Source organism: Lagopus muta, chromosome 12 (genome assembly GCF_023343835.1).
Source record: "Lagopus muta isolate bLagMut1 chromosome 12, bLagMut1 primary, whole genome shotgun sequence".
Taxonomy (NCBI): Eukaryota; Metazoa; Chordata; class Aves; order Galliformes; family Phasianidae; genus Lagopus; species Lagopus muta.
The window spans coordinates 3,683,716-3,701,413 of record NC_064444.1 but is presented as its reverse complement, the minus strand read 5'-3'; the positions used below and the strand labels follow the sequence as shown (position 1 = coordinate 3,701,413).

General features: G+C 35.9%; 1 protein-coding gene across 5 annotated transcripts in view; it reads left to right on the top strand.

Annotated features, from left to right (window-relative positions):
* CDH13 (cadherin 13) overlaps positions 1-17,698 on the top strand; it is a 427,664-nt gene that overhangs the window by 228,318 nt on the left and 181,648 nt on the right. The window contains exon 1 of one of the 5 annotated variants that reach the window (XM_048958120.1): positions 16,682-17,204. The exons of the other annotated variants lie outside the window; for them this stretch is intronic. Coding sequence (XP_048814077.1) covers positions 17,115-17,204 — 90 coding nt within the window. The 5' untranslated portion in view covers positions 16,682-17,114. Of the gene's footprint in view, positions 1-16,681; positions 17,205-17,698 lie in introns of those variants that run through there. 5 annotated transcript variants of the gene reach the window in all.

Below are 17,698 nucleotides of genomic sequence, written 5' to 3'. Positions count from 1 at the left end.
AAAGCAGTGACATTCATCACAGGTCAGAGTGTACCAAGGCTATGTGAAGAGGAAATGAAACAAAAGTCCTGCAAAGAGTCTTCCACATGACTTCTCTGTAGAACAGAAATATATCAGATGATGAAGAATGCCTATTTAGATTAACTGACTTTTGCACATCCAAATGGCAATGACGGTAAAAAATCTCCAATTTGTACCTCAGGAACCTTGTCTGATTCCTGTGGCTGCTTGTTTTGATGCAGCAAGGCTATATAAAAAATTTGTTGTGTCATTAGAGAGATTTCAATGTTTTCAATGGGATTTGGCTTAGTAAATATTGTAGCAAACTAATACAAAAGAGGCAAGAGAGACTTCCTTTGGGCTTTATGGTCTTTGAATTATATTCTAAACATGTAATTCATAGCTGAGAGAGAGAAATGTGGTTCTTCATCTTGATTTTTGCTTCTTCAATTCATATCAGAATCTTAAATATAAAGGAAATTGGCTTTTTATTGGAAAATTGTTAAATTTCTTCCAAGTCAACTGAAAGGAAAAAGTTATCGGAATAAGTACAGGATTTGCTATTACACTGTCCAATTATCTGTTCCTATTTGGTTAGACTTTTGGCTTTGCTGAAGTTTAGTTTGCAGAACATACATATATTCCTTAAATATTTATCTTGTCCATTGAAATAATATCTAATAATTTTTTGTAAATACTTGCTCTTCACTAATCAGATAATGATACTTGATGTGCTCATTAATGCTAAATAATAGATTCCATTTGTAATTAAATAACCTTTGTGAAGTTAGAGCATTATACAATCAAAGAGGTCAATTACCAAATGTTAACAAACAGTGCATTAGACATTACAGTTATTACTGCAGTAATTATCATTCACCAGTACATTCACGATGTAAAAATCACATTCTCCAAAGGCTTTATAAGTATGGAAATGTCACTGAATTTATGCAGGCTGCAAAGGTATTTTGTGTATTAAAATATATAATAAAAAAACCTTCTTCTCTTTCTCTATCTACTAAACATTTGTTTGCTTACTTATTTTATTTCAAAATTGAAAGTGCTGTGTTTTTTTTTTTTTGCTTATTTGAGCAAAAGCCATAATTATGAAAGGCAGTGCTGTGAAATATTAAGAAACTTGCCATCTGTTTGTGCAAAGCTGTTAGGTGTGCTTGTAGTCAAGGCTGATTGCTCTGCAGTGGGAGTGAAGTTTTTATATTAATATTTCATATGGTGCAAGCAAGGTATAGTAAACAGTATTTTCAGATCCTGAATTACTACATTCCTGATTTACTACATTCTAAGCCAGCTTTGTTACTGTTTTCAGTGATTACAGTGGTCTGTTTGTGCCCTTAACTGTTCTTTTCCCTTAATTTTGGAAAGGCTTACTGTATTTGTGTCTTGAGTACCGTTATTACTTTTTACAGATTTTATGCATCTGTAAAACACAGCAGTTCACAGCAGTAGAGCTGGATTTCAAAGACTGACAGTTGAAAAATTGGTGCCTAGAGCAAAGTCTTCGGTCATAGATGCTGACCATGATGGTTGCCAGAATGTCTTGAATGGTGGTTTTCTTCTTTAAATGGAACAGCAATAAAAACATCACGTTTTTAGTAATAAGAAGGAGCATGGTGTCCTGTTGCACTGTCCCCATGTTTTTAAATGTCTCTGCCAGAGGGAAGGTAAAGTACAGGGACAGTGAGATGAACACCAGGAGGATCCAAGCCTTAGAAAATGAACTAAAGGTGATCTCAGATATAGAGATTAATCCAGCTCCATCCTCACTTTTTGTACACTCAAGTTCTTGCTGAAAAGCTGATTCAGACTCTCACTGCTCTGATTGAAAAATCCCTCGTATATCCAGTGTCCATGTATTTGTGTTCACTTTATTTTTGTTTGTTTCTGTGATTCCACAATCCTATGCCTCAGGTTGTCTCCTTCCTGTTGTCTAGTCACTGCTGGCTTTGTAGGTGATCTCATAGAAATTTTTTTACATGAAGTAATCCTTAGATTTTAAGGGTAGCACTAGTTTTGGATTTCTGAAGCCATGATAGAGTGATGCTAATTCCAAGTTCTCTTAGCTCTTTCAGTCATTAATTGACTCATGCTTTGTAATTGGTTCACTTTTCGCTAACTTGCCTTTAGTGTTTTCCATGCTGATGATGAAACATTTATGTAAAGATTGATCAAAATCTAAGAAAAGCCATCATAGGACTTGGTATTAAAATTTTTAACATTCATTCTTCTCAGCTTAAGTCACGGTACAACATCCAGGCAGTACAGCATAGCCTTGCTCTGACACATCGCTGCAAAATGTGGCAGAGATATTGTATTTTAATTTTAAAAATATCACTGTGGTGTCTTCCTCATAGTCACAAAGGTATCTTAAATTCACATTTTGAGCTTATTGAAGTGGGGCCTGTCTCTAACCGTGTAGTTTAGTTTATGTGCTGCTCATCCCAGTAAGTATCCCAGTTTATTCTTATTATTCCCTTAATAGAAATAATATGCAGTAATAAGGTGAAATAATGTGAAAATAGCATTGAATTTTAATCAGCAGTCTTTAGGAATGTTGTCTTTTACATCTTTAAATTCTGTGCTGACAGTTTACTGAAGGAGTAAGTGCAACTTACATTTTAAAAGTTAGCTCACAAAGCTGGCTTCACTTCTTACACAGTCATGATTGCTTTCGTGTGTGTGTTTTAATTCATTTTGTTTTACACATCTCTGCCTTTTCCCTGCTTCATCCCATTTTCTGCCCTATTCATTTTAACCTTGGCATATATGCATGGACTTCCATATTTCAGTGAAAAATAAAACTGCTATTGAACTTTTCATTAGGGTCATAATATTGAAAATAATGATTTACCTTAATAAAGACATGTATGAGTTTGCAGATAAGGATTGCTTTCCTATTAGTGAAGGTTTCCATAAAGCTCAATACAGCCCCCTTATGCCTGCAAAACTGAATGTAAAGTTTTCCCACACTTATGTAAGAACCACCATGGCACCCCTGCAGTACGTCAGCTTTGGGGTTCAGGAAGCAAATAGGATGTTCTTGCTTTCTGAGTCACAGACACAGCTTTTCTTCATGAGATTTTTCTTCAAAAGTTCATACTTTATCCAAACCAGAAATTAAACATTAAGTAGTACTAAACTTTGTTTAATTAAATTAACCATTTGTGGAGTTTGTTTGGATATGTTTGCTGTTTCTCTTTCTGCAATCTCTGCATTACTCTCCTGAATACAAAGTGAAGAAAGTAGTTTGGGCATATAGGTTTCTTGTCAAAATATTCATTCAAAAATAACAATAACCACAAAAGACTATATTAAAAAAAAAAAAGAAAGAAAAGATCAGACAGCAAAGCATGCTTTTTGTTACTCATAAAAATCTTTCTATGTATGAATGTGATTTCATTGGAGGTCCAAGAATCCTTTTCTTCAGTTTGTCAGTTTTTCATTTCTTTGTTGCAGACATTGATCGGGAGTAACTTTGTTGAGGACACAGGATGGATGTGAGGGCTTTGGAAGTTATGTAGTGATAAGAATGGATTTGGTTTGATGACTTGGTTAGTTTATCCACTTACTTTTGAAAATGATGAGAAACAGGCAGGGTTCTTTAGCTGTCAATAACTCTTTCAGCTACAGAAGCGTTGTTGATTATAGCATACTTTGCCTGTCTTTTAACAGGGGTGAAGTGTAATACATGGATGAGGTCACCTCCAATCTTTACTGATGTTTATGAGCACCTACCAGCACACACGGCTATGGAGTTGAAAGCTCACTCACTGAGCCAGTTCTGTGACACTAACTAAAGTCTTCAGAAGCATTTTAAGCTCAGTTCTTCAAATGAGATGCAAATGTTCAGCTGGCAAAAATCAGTGTGGGTCAGCTGATGTCACTGAATTCTAGGAACTGCTGGCAGTAAGGAAAATGCTTTTATTACCAGTTTGACAGTCTGGTGTTGTTTTCCTGACTTCTGTATCTGTGCACACAGTCCTCCATTTCTTGAAGGAGCATTGCTTATGTACACTAAAATCTGTGGACTTCCTAAAAAATCGTAGCTTACCAACTTGAAAAGCAAAAAATGAAGACACTGAGTTGCTTCTGTTAATTGTAAGTGAATAAATGGGCATTGTTTCTGCAGTAAGCTCTTACTGTACTGTTAAAAATACAGATGCTACGTTAGTAGCTCAGTGGCTGATGCTGTATATGCTTATGGTTGTATTAAGATTGAAGTGGTTCCATATGATGATCCCTTGTTTAAGTAGCATGCATTTCAATAGCACTCAAAACTTGTACTCAGATGATTGACACTAATGATTCTGAAGGAGACACTGTAGTCTGTCAGCTGTGTAATTTGTTTTTCCTAAAAATTGCTTGAATACCTGTTTATGCAGTAGACTGTAACAGCGGGGGAGACATTGTGACGATATAGCCAATAAAAAATGGTTAGCATTTTTTTAAGTGCCTGAAACACATGCCATCCAAATCCAGTGTGATGTCTGTGAGGAAATAGATATTCATATAGCTGTAAAATTCTACAAAGACTGAGCCATGCTTTTGTAGAGCTGCCTCTAGATTGTTATCATCAAAATTATTGATGGTTTATATTCCAGTGGGATAAGCTTAAGCAAACTGAGTATCACAGTATTATTGTTTATATCTTCTATAATGCATTTATATATTTGCTTCATTTTCTTAACATACAAATGATCGTTGTTCTGATCTCAGTTCATGTGGAACCAATGGGAGTTTAAGTACGGTAGCATTTGTCAATATGTTTGGTAAAAGTTTAGTCTTATATCTGTTACTCCACTTTGAAGCTGAATTAATCCTAATAACAAATAGTCTTTAGTGGGGAATAAGTCACACGTACAGTCATAGAGGGAATTAGTACAGTGTCAGCTGCATCTGCTTCCCACTCCTGCTCTAGAAAAAAGCACAGGGAAAGTGGGTTTCCATAGTGCTGGATTCTCCACCTGCACCCAGAGCTCCTTTGTGCAGCTACCCAGGGCAAGTGCCCACTTCCAGCAATCTTCAGTTTTCTTTCTTTCTGAAGACCCTCTACGAGTGTGTTGTGGACCACACTGGCTGTTATAGCCTGTCCTACATGATGAATTTTGCCAGGTGTCAATATAGTAAATTCTCTGATGCTAGTAAGAGCTTTATAGCCCATAGAGCTGATGGAATCTTTCATTGCTGCTGTTCATATGAAGTAAAACATAGCTGCAAGGGTCTGCTCTTTGTGAAGTTTCCCTTCAGAAAGCCTCTTGTTTCTTTGGACACAAAAGGAGAAGTAGAAGGGGATGGGAGTGGTCCTCACCTTTCACCTTGTATTTTCTTGACTTCTCTGCTTTTAAATGAAAAGCATAGGATTTCTGTTCCTCCTCAAACCTGTGATAACCCTAATGAGAATTATGACCATTCATCAATACATTCTTATGTCCTTTTGGAGTGGTTATGCAAAGAGCTGCATTTCATCCACGTGAAACAAAGTACAGATGATCACACACTGATGGCACAACTGTCTTCCTTCCTTCCTTCCCTTCCCCTTACTGTTAACTGCTTCCATTATTTACTTAATGAAGGAAATAAAGCAGAACTTACCCATGGCCCTGGTACCTATTTTATATAACCCTTTCTTAGAGCTAAACCAAAAGCTCTGCTCAACATATGATGCATTTGAAAATGAAATTTAAAAAGATTACAACTCCTAGCATCTGATACCGATTGAAGTTTTTCAGTTTCTGAATAACAAATCTTGTTTTAATATTCTTAGTGAATTAAATCTCCTTGAACGCAAGAAGCCTTTAATCAGTATATGAAATAATAAATAACACTGCTGTTATTGAGTGCTTTGTTCATGTATTTTTAAGTTTCAGGGATCTGGTTTAAGAATAACAGAGTGTCCTTTGTCAAAGATTATCTAGATCATAAGTTTTATTGACTGGTGAAATAGTGCTTTTCTTCATAAGAAAATGAAGGAGCTTTAAAGTAGAATAAAGAAAACTACTGAAAAGATGTGTCCTTTTGCTCCAAAAGCCATTTGTTGAAAGAAAATGCACATTAATTAAAAATTTAGACACTTCATTTCTGTTGCAAGACTCCTTGCAAAGAAAAAAGACAAATTATTTTATATATCTAGTATGTGTTAGAACTGACAGATGAGATTAATATGCTTCTTAAATTACCATTACCAAGGGTCAATTAATAAGTGAGCTAACCTTGTGAAAGTCATTCTGAAAGACTAGTTACGGATCTGCAACGGTCTCTGTCAAATTGCATAGAACTGAGAAAATGAGAAAGCTGTCAAATAAATACGATACCTACTAATTATATTCTGCATAACGTAAATGAGCTTCTGTGGTTGTTGGTGGAAGGAATAAGAAATAAGTCTACAAAATAATACAGATAACTGTATACAGATCTGGAGTAAAATTTACTTGAGGGAACAGGAGTGTAAAGGAATGTAAAATTTCTTGGAAATCACAGACTGAGTGATGTGAATGTGGAGTGAAACTTAGAGAAATATTTCTCTGGTTATTGTATTTTTTACCACCTTGGCTAATGGAAAATTCCCATATCACTGTCACGCTTTAATTATGATATGGCTTTTAGTTGGCCTCTTGATCTCTTATAGACACAGAAGTTTCATTATGACAAGGAACAAATAGCCACGTCTACTTGGTGACAAAAATAACCCTGAACACGGATATTAGGTTTCTCTCTGTGGGAAGGATTTAAAAAATACTGTTCTTTCCTAGCTGCATACCTGCAGGCTGACCAAGTGTCATATTATTCACTAATCTTACTTGTGATCAGGCTACAAAGCTACAGCAGATAGATAGATAGATACACAGGCAAGATCACAGGAGCACAGATAGTTTGCATTCTTCCAAAAAATAACAAATTGTGACAGAATGGGTTTATGTTGAATAAACGTCAGAAAAACAGTAAGAGACTAAATATAAGGAATATTGAATTAGTAATTAAGTTAAAAAGGACTCAAAATAATAGCATTATGGATGAAAATAATAAGGGCTGCAAGCTCTTAACTATTATAATTCCACTTTTTTGTGGTTTTTTTTTTTTTTTTTTTTTTTCAATTTAAAGCAGCTAGCAGATTTAAGACATTTCCAGCAGCAAAATCACCTTTAATCCCTTTTTTTTTTTTTTTTTTTTTAAATGAACTGTTCACAGCTGTTGGCAAGAGAAAATAGCAATGTGAGCCCTCTTCTATCTTACTACATTGTTAAACTGTCTTACTACATCTATTACTTACTAAATATTACATGAATATTGAGTACTCCAACTTGCTGTATGATGTGTATCTTGAAAAGTAGCACATCAAACACGTATTTGTACAGCAAACACAGGGTTTACAGTGATGACAGTACTGGCTGTTCCTGCAGTTGTTTTCTAGTAATATGAGTTTAAGAAACTTGGTATTAATAAGAATGTCTATGGATGAAAATGTTAGTCATGCTTTTGGACAGACAGTCATACTACCATGTACTTTCAGGAAGATTTGATCTGGAAATGACTTGTTTCAGTCCTTTAAATATTTAGTAGGAAGGTCAAGTCGGAGTGTACCACTAATACCACATGACTGCAGTGATCAGTCAGCACAGTTATTCAAAGCTGTATTCAAACCTAAGGGCTGAAAGGTATTCAATTACAGTTCTTGATGGATAATTTTAAATGATAAATGTAGTTCTGAATGAAGCTGTTCAGGGAGAAAAAATATATAGAAACTGATTTATTTTTTATTTTTTATGGTTTTATTTGATTCTGCTATGAATGACCTTCTGCTAGTGAAACCAGAAAATAAAGCAAAAGAATAAACTTAATGTCAGGTGTTGTTTTTTTTTTTTTTACTCCATTAATAACAGTGTAGTTTTCTAAGATTGAAAATCCTATTTAGATCAAGAAAGTTTTGTTGAGCAACTTCATTTTAGTTAAACTCTTGCACAGTGTAATTTACCTGCTGTCAAACTCAGCTGACGTGATACAGTTTGGCACTAGCATATTCCAGAACATGTCAGGGTTTGATGAGCTATGAATACTGTGGTTAGTAGAATGCATTTTTATCAGATATTTTTTTTCACAGTCTTCTACTAAACAGGCAGTGCATCCTACTCTGAATGTCCATTTTTTCTGCAGAAGAATGTTGTTACTGTACTTGCTGGAGAAGCAACCTACAGACACATTTATTTGACCTTTTATGAGAGAAACGAAGGTCTGATTACTTAAAATGCATTTCTTTTTGGCATGTTTTCTGTGGTTAATGTTCCCACTTTCTTTGAATTAGTGTGAAGCCCATTTATCTTCTGTTAAAGAGTAATTCTTTTTAAGAAGTATCTATAGTAAAATTAGGCAGGTGACTAAACAGTCCACTCATCTCTCTCTCAACTGCCTCCATTTAATGGCATGTAAGCAATTTGTAGAAAAGCATACAGTGCCAGCTAATTGTCATGATTCAGCCTCGGTTCTGAATTTGAAAGAGGGTGAAACACAAAGGTGATTAAAAAATATTTTACATAAAAAAATTAACAGCCTTCTGGAGATTTTACGAGTATAGTTCAACGAGATGGGACCTACAGAGATCAAAGAGCCTAAGTGCTTGACCATCTCGGGGCAAACCAAACATTAAAATATTTTATTAAGGGCATTATCTAAATGCATCTTGAGCACTGGCAGTCTTGGAGCACCAACTACCTTGTGAAGATGCTTTCTGTGGTCTTCATTTCCTTCTTTGACATAAAGTGGTACAAACACAGAGCCTCTAATATTTTTTCTTGGCCTACTTTGTATTTGAGAGAATCTGTAGGGATCTCACTACTTTTGTAGATGGACCAAATACTTTTAAGTTGTTTTTGTGCAGTTGAGTCTGCATTTCTTATGAGTGGTGTTCTTCCAAATCATAAACCCATCTCTTTGACATAAGCTCTTTCCACATTCTTTTTATTAGTCTTCATTATGTGTTTACCAGACAACTCTTTATATGGCAAGTGACCATGTTACAGTGATCTGTTGATCTGTTTTTTGTTCTCTGTTTAAGATATTGTACTCCTTATAAATATGCTTGCTATACAGTTTGAGACATATTGTTTATCCTGACGCTATAGAATTTATTTTGTGTCATAATGACAAACCTTTGGTTCTGCAAGACACTTCAGTTGCAAACAGAATACTTCTACTCTCTTTGATAGGTTCTGTAAGGCTGATGGATTGCTACTGATTGGAGCTCAAAATTCAGGCTCTTGGTATTGATTGGACTGACTTTCTGTATCTGTATTTTGCATTGAACTACCATCTTGCTTAATAGTGATGGATTTATAAATAGGTTACTCTAAATAAAAGAAGTTATCTTACATTTCAACCAGTAATATATTGATGAAAAGTGACCTTGTCAAGCCAAAGGAGAACACTTCATGGTGTAGCAAAAACAAGTGAAGATGTAATTTGTATGTATGTATATAATTCTTAATTAATTATTATATTTTTGTAAGGATTTCCTGTTCTTGGATAGTTCAAGTTTTGGGGAAAAAAAAAAGAAAAAAGATGCAAGGTTTAACAGGTCAAAATGATGCAAGGTTTCTATTGTCTGGAAGATTTGTTTTCTATATTATGCCCAATTTTCTAATCTTGTTCAGGTAACCTTGTTACCTAGAATTAAGGTTCTCAATGTGGTAATTTAGAACTGATTGAAATATCAAAAACAAAACCAAGAAGTTCAGGGAGGTTCATGGAACTCAAACTACTAATTATGCCTTAAAAGTATATATGTATGTGTGTGTATTTATATATTTTAACAGCTGATGTTATTAACTATATAGCAGACTCTTGTTGATCATTTGGGAGCTAGACTACAACTGTTTGACTACTCGATGAGACCGTTACTATGTAAATTTAGCTAATTTGAGGCCCATTGACTAAATCTTTCCTTATTGATATTTAATGTAGAGGGGTGGTCCAAGATGTTAAGTTGCATTAGGTTTAGAGAGAGAAAACAGGTAATTAGGAACAACACTTATTTCAGTTCAGGCTGCCCTTGGCGTATCTTTCATTATGTACATACACGCAACTGTCTTCACTAAAATAACATGAGAAAAGTGTTCAGATATTTCCTTTCTTCTTTACATGAAGTACATAGCTTGCCATTTTTTGCAAAGTGGAAGCAACAACTACTCTGTTTTACTGAAAAAGAGAAACTGCTAAGCATTTGTCATATGGGATGTGCTAATCCATTTAGATGTTACCAGGAAGATCAGCCGTCTGAATTATAAAAGTATCTGCCATAGACATTGTCTTGGAAAAACAAAACAAAATAAAACTAAACAAACCAACCTGGCATGCTGTGAAATTCAATAAGGCTGACTTTAGACAAAATCAACAAAAACTCATTTAATTCAGAATAACAGGAAAAGATAAACAGTGTATTGTTAACTTCAGTGCTTGTAACAGCTAAGTCCAGGCAGAGAATACAGGAGGGAAATGAAAGCAGTGCTAACTGTGACTACTGCTCTGATGTATTTAGCCAATCAGATGACAATAGCCAACCTTTGTAATGTAAGAGAGTTTGCAACCTCGTGGTTTGGAAGAATTTCAATAAACTCTCTTTTCCATGATTTATGTAACCAAACATACAGTAGAGAATGAAAGCATGCAGTTGGCATTTCCAACACCTAAAACTTTTATCATTGGCATTGAAATATACTATCTTCAACACAGCAAAAAGAGCATACAGCACTTGTTAGTGAAGAGTACAGTGAGGAAGTTTGTCCTCTGTGGAAGTAGTTGAGCTTTGTGGTCAAACAGGCAGGCTCTGGTTGGTAATGCAGGTCATTGGGCATCTGAGTGGTTTCCAAAGATTGAGAAAGAACTTGGAATGAGAATTAGCAGATTTATGATACCAATAAATAAAAGCTGCATATTTTCAGACATGAAACACCTCAGAGTTCATTACCATTGCATTTGGTGTGATGAAAAAAGGAATGGCAAATGTCTTGCACCATAGCACAGTGTTTCAGAGCAACTCTCAGTGATGGGGGTTTTGTAGATAAGCAGTTTGAGAGGGTTTCATAACACTTGACCCTTATGCTTTGCAGTACAGTCATGTAAATCTTATCACTTAGACAAAGAAATTTCATCTATTTCTCTTTATGTAATTTTTATGGACTAACCTTTAAAAAGACGAAATTAAAAAAAAGAAAAAAGAAATGTATCTTACAAGAGTAATGCAAATACAGTACATAAAATATACTGATACTGTTTCAGATTTGAAGAGAGGAAACACTTTTTTTTTTTCAGAGGAAGAAAATTTCTCAAAAGGAAAACATCCGCTAGGAAGATCTTGTTTCCAAATTGCCAACTTTTTTTTCTCTTTACTGACACTCAGAGGCCAAGCACACTTACTCCATCTTAACCAGGGCTTTGAAGGACTCCTGGCTGCATCTCTTCACTTCAAATCTGATGGTGTGAAGAGATGAGATGTCTGGCAGAGCCAGCAAGTTAGGCAGCAGCTTGCTACATGCCCTCCTGTTTAACCTGCACAAGTGCTTTTGTAACTCCCTGCTTGTTGCTTTCAACTAGAGAATCTTAGTTCTGTATATATGAGATGGGTGTAAGTTGAGTGATCCTTGACTTCTAAGACCTTTTCCTACTTATTTGTAGGAATAGATATGTTTAGCAGTAATAACAAAGCAAAATATATGTGTGATCTATAGCTGACATTTATACTGGCCTTTATTTGGTATGCCTAAATAAGTCAGTTTTCTAGACACTGCTGCATTTTAGGTGTTGGATTTTTGTTGGTCTGATTAGTTATGATCTCTCTCTGACCCTGTTGCTTCTTAAGTCTTTCTGAGAGATGAAATTTGCTTCACGTTTGCTGCTTCGTACATGCTGTTTGGAGTGATTTTCAAGCATTAAGGACAGTGAGCAGAGCTTGAATACTGCTATGAGCTATTTGAAAGTACAAAGCCATTTTTCATCTTTTCTTACATACTCTGTTGTTTTTGTGGTGCTGCATGGAGCCTAAAAAAATCTGGCAGAGTTTATGCTTTAATCCTTTATTTCAGTCCTACTTCCTCTCTTTTTGATTTTTTTTAATTCAATATTTTTGTGGTGATTAGACTCAATTGCTTTGGTGAATCCTGATATCTTTTTCTCTCTCACTCTCTCTCTCTTTCCACCCCCCTCTTTTTGAGGGGCTCAACATGTGTTCTCTTGTGATACAGGAAGATTTTAATTAGTTTTATATGATCATCCATAATACTTTTACTTTGTGTGAAGTACACATGCTTTCATTTGAAGTGCTGTATTGCTCCACAGATTTGAGGGATGTCCTTGTCATTTATTCACTGAGGTTATTTTTGGAGTGGACTTTCTAGTTTCATAACTCGTACAATATATAACAAAAAATATGTTTCAGAAGTCATTTTAATTCTGTGTTTGTAGCTATACGAGGAACCCTTATAAATTTGCAGCATTGTTATGCAAGGACATAGAAAATTATTTTCAGTTGTTGTTTTGTGTCTGTGCAGCTGCAGAAAAGTGCTTAATGGGGGAAAAATGAGACCTTAACAAGACAATCAGGTTTTCAAAGCTCTTTTAAAGGTGTTTTGATGTTAATACGATATATTACCCAGTCTTGTAAGGCACTTTGAAAGCTTTATTAAGATACCTGTTGGTAGCTTAATAACCTTTGTAAATCTAATTTTACATCACTTGCTCAGCAAGAGATAGAATCCAGCTATCAGTCTTGTGTTTGGAGATCAAAAAGCCTGGACTCAAGCTTGATTCAAATTTCGTCTGGTGTGTGGCTTTCGTGAAGTCATTTCATCTTTCCTCTCCCATCTTTTCCTATCTTATTTCTTTGATTTTCTTTTGAAATGTCCTGCTGTATAGCATCAGTTGGTCCCATCAGTTTTATCATAATGAATCAGGATACTTACAATCAGTTTAAATGCTTCATACCTCATTTATATCCACCAGTGAAATGGCAATGGCAATTCTGAGACTTTTTGGAAGTCCTTATAGTGACTGTATTTTTCTGGTCCCCAGTTGCAGCAGGGTTTACCGAAGTTGTGGGCAAGCTCTGCTGGCATGGTCATCTCAGACTGCTGCATTGCGTGGTGTGCTCAGGGCTTCCTGAAAAAAAAAAAAAAAAAAGAAAAAAAAAAAAAGAAAAAAAAAAAGAGGAGAGACTTGTGATAATATCACTGTCTTCTCTACTCCCAGTTCCTTTGTTTGCTGTTATTTTTGCAAAACTAACCAGTTAAAGCCAGCCTTCTCCAGTGCAATCTGACTGTTGGAAGTGCAGTGTCCCTAGACAGTGACATGCATCACTGTGACTGGATTTTATGAGAGGTGGGCTTATTATTGCTTGATCTTATGCTTAAAACTAAATGTGCCATGAGCATAAGTTACCTGGCATGCATAAAGAAATACTTCTTCCAAATATTTAAATATTAAAAATATGAAATTTTTAAGATGATGCTTACAAGAACTCACATGAATAAATCTTATTTATTCCAAACTAGTACAAGTAATGGAAAACACCATTTACTCCTCAATGACCAGATTTGCCTTTAGTCCTTAAAAATTCTCAGCAATGTGTTGTTAAAACATCAGGTGAATTTATCAATTCCATTTTTCCTTTTTTTTTAAATTTTTTTTTAACATGCAACAAAGTTTCTAGGAAATATAAAATTATTTGTTTTCTTTTTCAATGAGCTGAAACATTTAAAAAAACAAACAACAAATGTGCTACTGGATTTAATGCTGTCCTGTAGTAAAGGCAGTGTTCATTTTGGTGTAAGCTTTCTATGACTTCATATACAGAGTACTATTATCTTATTTTCTCTGAAGTTTATGCCATCATTCTCTTTTCGTGGGTTGTTTGTTGTTGTTTTTTTTTTTTTCTTTTTTTCTGCTTTATTTTTCCTTCTCATTCTGTGATCTTGTTCACAGAAAAGGGACCTTTCCATGCTGACAGTAGAGAAAAAAATCAGGACTAAAAGTCTACAAGAAAATAACACCTTTCTAGCAATATTATGATGCAGAGAGACACAGCTGTGGAAAAAAAAATGCTGTGACACAGAGAGCATTACAGTATATACATTCAGTGAGATGGTGAATTCTTAAGTGCTTAGTTAACTGCCATGAAGCAATTTAACATATATGTATAAAATCTAAATTGCATAGTATTTGATCTTCGTTTTTGCATCAATGGGCATATTTCAGTGATGGTATTTTCTAGGCACATTCTGTGAAGCGAACTGCAAATCAAGAGGGGTTGCTGGTGCTAGAAGACAGGTGGTGGTACTGCAGGTGTGGAACAAAGAGTCTGGAAAATTCGAAGAGCTCTGGTAACTAGCTTAATGACTCCAGATTTGTCTTCACGCTGACATTGAGGAAGATCTGCCTGCCAAGATGTAGTGGCTTTTCAGGATGGCTAATGGCAGTTTTTTTCAAAGAGATGGAGGATTTCTGATGTTGTTGCAAGGCAAAAGAAGTTCACGTAGAATGGGCTTCTGGAGGTCATGTTAGATAAGGCTTTCTAGGAAAGGTTAGTGGTATTTTTCATCAATTCTTCTTTCCTCGTGTTATCTCTTTTACAACTTTCCTCTTGGGGCTTAATTCTCCATTCCTGGATGCACCTCCCCTTCCTACAAAAAGCAGTTTTGCTGTCAAATGACATTAGATGTCCTACACACATCACATGAATAATTACACTAAACATGCATCTTTCTCCTCTACTGATGTATGGTCTCATTATAAACAATTAGACCAGTCACTTCAGTTTGTTTTGCTCTTATTTCTGCAAAGAATAGCTCTGACAGGCAAGAGGAAGTAAATTAACGTGCCCTTTTTTCCCCGCCTAGCAGTGTAAATATATACATCTACCTACTGTTTCTGCAATTTTGTTTTGTTTTTCTTAATGAAATTTAAGTTCTGGGAAACTCAGACAAGTTAAATATCATCAAGAATGCAACTTCAATACTTGTTTCGTTACTTGGAATTACTTGCTATATTTCACTTCACAAACCAGAATAGTATGGCATTGAACTTTCAGTCTATTTTGAGGATTCAAAATATTAAGATTTTTCAACTTTTCAGCATGGAAAAAAAAGAACTCCTTTCCTACCTCTTCTGCATTTCACCTTTAAAACAAGGGTGAGAAATCAATATCTGGCTGTTTATAATATTAAATTCCTCATCCTTTTCGCAAATCTTGTATTAATGTATCTGCAAAACCTTGTATCTGACATGGTCAAAGAAGGTGAAGTGACTCTTATCTCATGAATCGTTTGTCATTCTTTTCAGAGACAAAAGTTGTTCTGTAGTAATTTTTGTTTATTAATACACATAATTAAATGGTATTTCCAAGGGAATAGAAAATGTGAAATAACTGTCAGCTGATCTCAGGTAAGACAGGTCAGTTCAAACTGTTACCAAGGGCTTCGTAAAGGTTGTTAAATCCTTCACATCATTTGGAGGCTTCAGAACTGAACTCACGGTTTGTTATGTCATTGGAAAGGTATGGTGTGATCTAGGGGAATGCTACTTAGAGGTAGTTTGAGGGATGTCCTACTTCATATAACCAGCTTATTTGCAGAATTTGTTTTGCATTCTTCAATTAGACTTTGGTTTTTCAGATTGGCTGAGTAGAATTGAATAATGATGCTAACATAAAATTATCTGATTCTTGAAATACCAATTTGGAAAATCTCATATACTCAGAAACATTTCCATAGAAGAAAAGAAAAGGCTTTTTTGGTCTTTAATCTTCTTTTGTTAACTGAGGGGGGAAAAAAAAAAAAGTAGAAAGACAGAAAGTGTATGAATTATTGCTCTGGAATCTTTTCCCACTGTAAAATCCTACAGTGTTGCTTTCTTCAATGTGCAGACTGTATGTGGTTGCAGTCTATACATCGCTCAGCTTACTGCTGTTTACATAGAAAGATGTGAGCAATCACAGAAGGCTCAGCTGCTGTTTTAATTAGATTTCCTAGTGAAATCTCCAGTTCTGGAACTCTTCAAAGACGTTATACAGAGAGTCATGTTGAGATAAGCATGAAACTCATGAGATGAAGTCTGTATTTTCAGTGTGAGGAACTTAAGCATTTTTGTGTAATAAGGCGGGCTGTTTATGCTGGGACTGGCTAATTAATCCCTTTGCACCTAGGATCTAATTCTGAACATGAGACCAAATTCTATACTGTGCTTTTTGGCAACACTTGTACAACCTTTTGGAGGAAATCAATGCCCTGTTCTTGAGCAGCTTGAGATACAATTATTTGTACCTATCAGAAGCATTGTTTTGTTTTTAAATCTTTTCTCTCTCCTTTGTGCCATGTAATAATCAGCTAATATTTTATCCATATCCTTAAAAGCAGGAAATTTAATTGCAATTTATTTCCGTGTCTAAATTATTGCCTCTCTGAGTTGTATAAGATAACCGCAGCCAATCTTTAAAACAACTTTTCAGCATGAAAAAAAAAGAACTCCTTTCCTACCTCTTCTGCATCTCACCCAGCTGCACTCAGTTCACCTCTCCAGCAGCACTGGGGTGAGGGCACAAAAACTGATTGGCTGAGGTAAATCCAAAACACCTGAGAACACTTCGTGCCCCTTGGCTTTAATGCTCCCACACCTGTGTCTCTGGGGGTTCAGCTGCTCCTGATTGCAGAGCTTTCTGGAACCGTCCAGAAGCTCAGTGGGAAGTAGCCTGGTTTCTCCTCACAGAGCAGCTCGGCCATCCTGTGGATGCTGCCATTCTGGGAAGCTGCTGTTTGCACCGGTGAAAATAATTGAATTTTGGGATGTTTTTTGGTGTTTTTGTGTGAAGGTGGGTGTGAGGAACGTGCAGGAAAGCCTGGTAATCAAACTGGAAGAAATCCTGGAGAAGCTCTCACCAGCAGCAAAATTTCCAATTAGAAAGCAGTTAGTGACTAAAGAATCCGTATTAGACTTTGAAGATAATCAAGCACCAGCAGGTATTCTAGGTTTAGTTATGAAAAGCTTTAGATTTGTGGTGTAATTTGGTGTGGGCCATTGGCTGGCTGGCTGCAGAGAAAAAGACACTTATATGCAGAGGAGGAATGGGGCCATCCAGAATCACTTCACCAAAAGCAATAAATGAAGGGAAGCAGCAACGTGTGAAGAGAAACCTGGAACTGCTTGAAGTAATGGTAAGGATGGTGCTGGCTATCTTTCCTTTTAATGTTGTTGCTGAGTGCAGGAGTGGGAAGGAGGCAAGCCTCTACGATATAGGAGAGTGCTTCAAACAGGTCTGTGCTGCTTAGAGTAACTGTACTAAATTTCAGGTGAAACTCTCACGTCTGAGGCAATGAGAAACCACCTCACTGCAGATATGAGGAAGAAAATAGTGCAGAATGTCAGGAAGTCCCTTTTGAGAAGGGAAGAGAACTGAGGAGGGGATGGGGAGAAATAAGTTGCGATCTGTTACTGCCTGCAGTTATCGGTGTTAACGCTGCTTCGCCTTGTTTTATTGGTGTGCTTAATTTTGTCTGTGCTTCTCAGCTCTGTGAACTTCAGTGGTCGAAGTCTGCTTTGTATCCTGGTGTGCTGATGTGTGTTGTGAGAAATGTAGTGTCCTTGTAAACCCCTGACCAGCTTTTGTAGTTTGTAGGTATTCTTTTGTCAGAAATGAAATTGAGGTTTG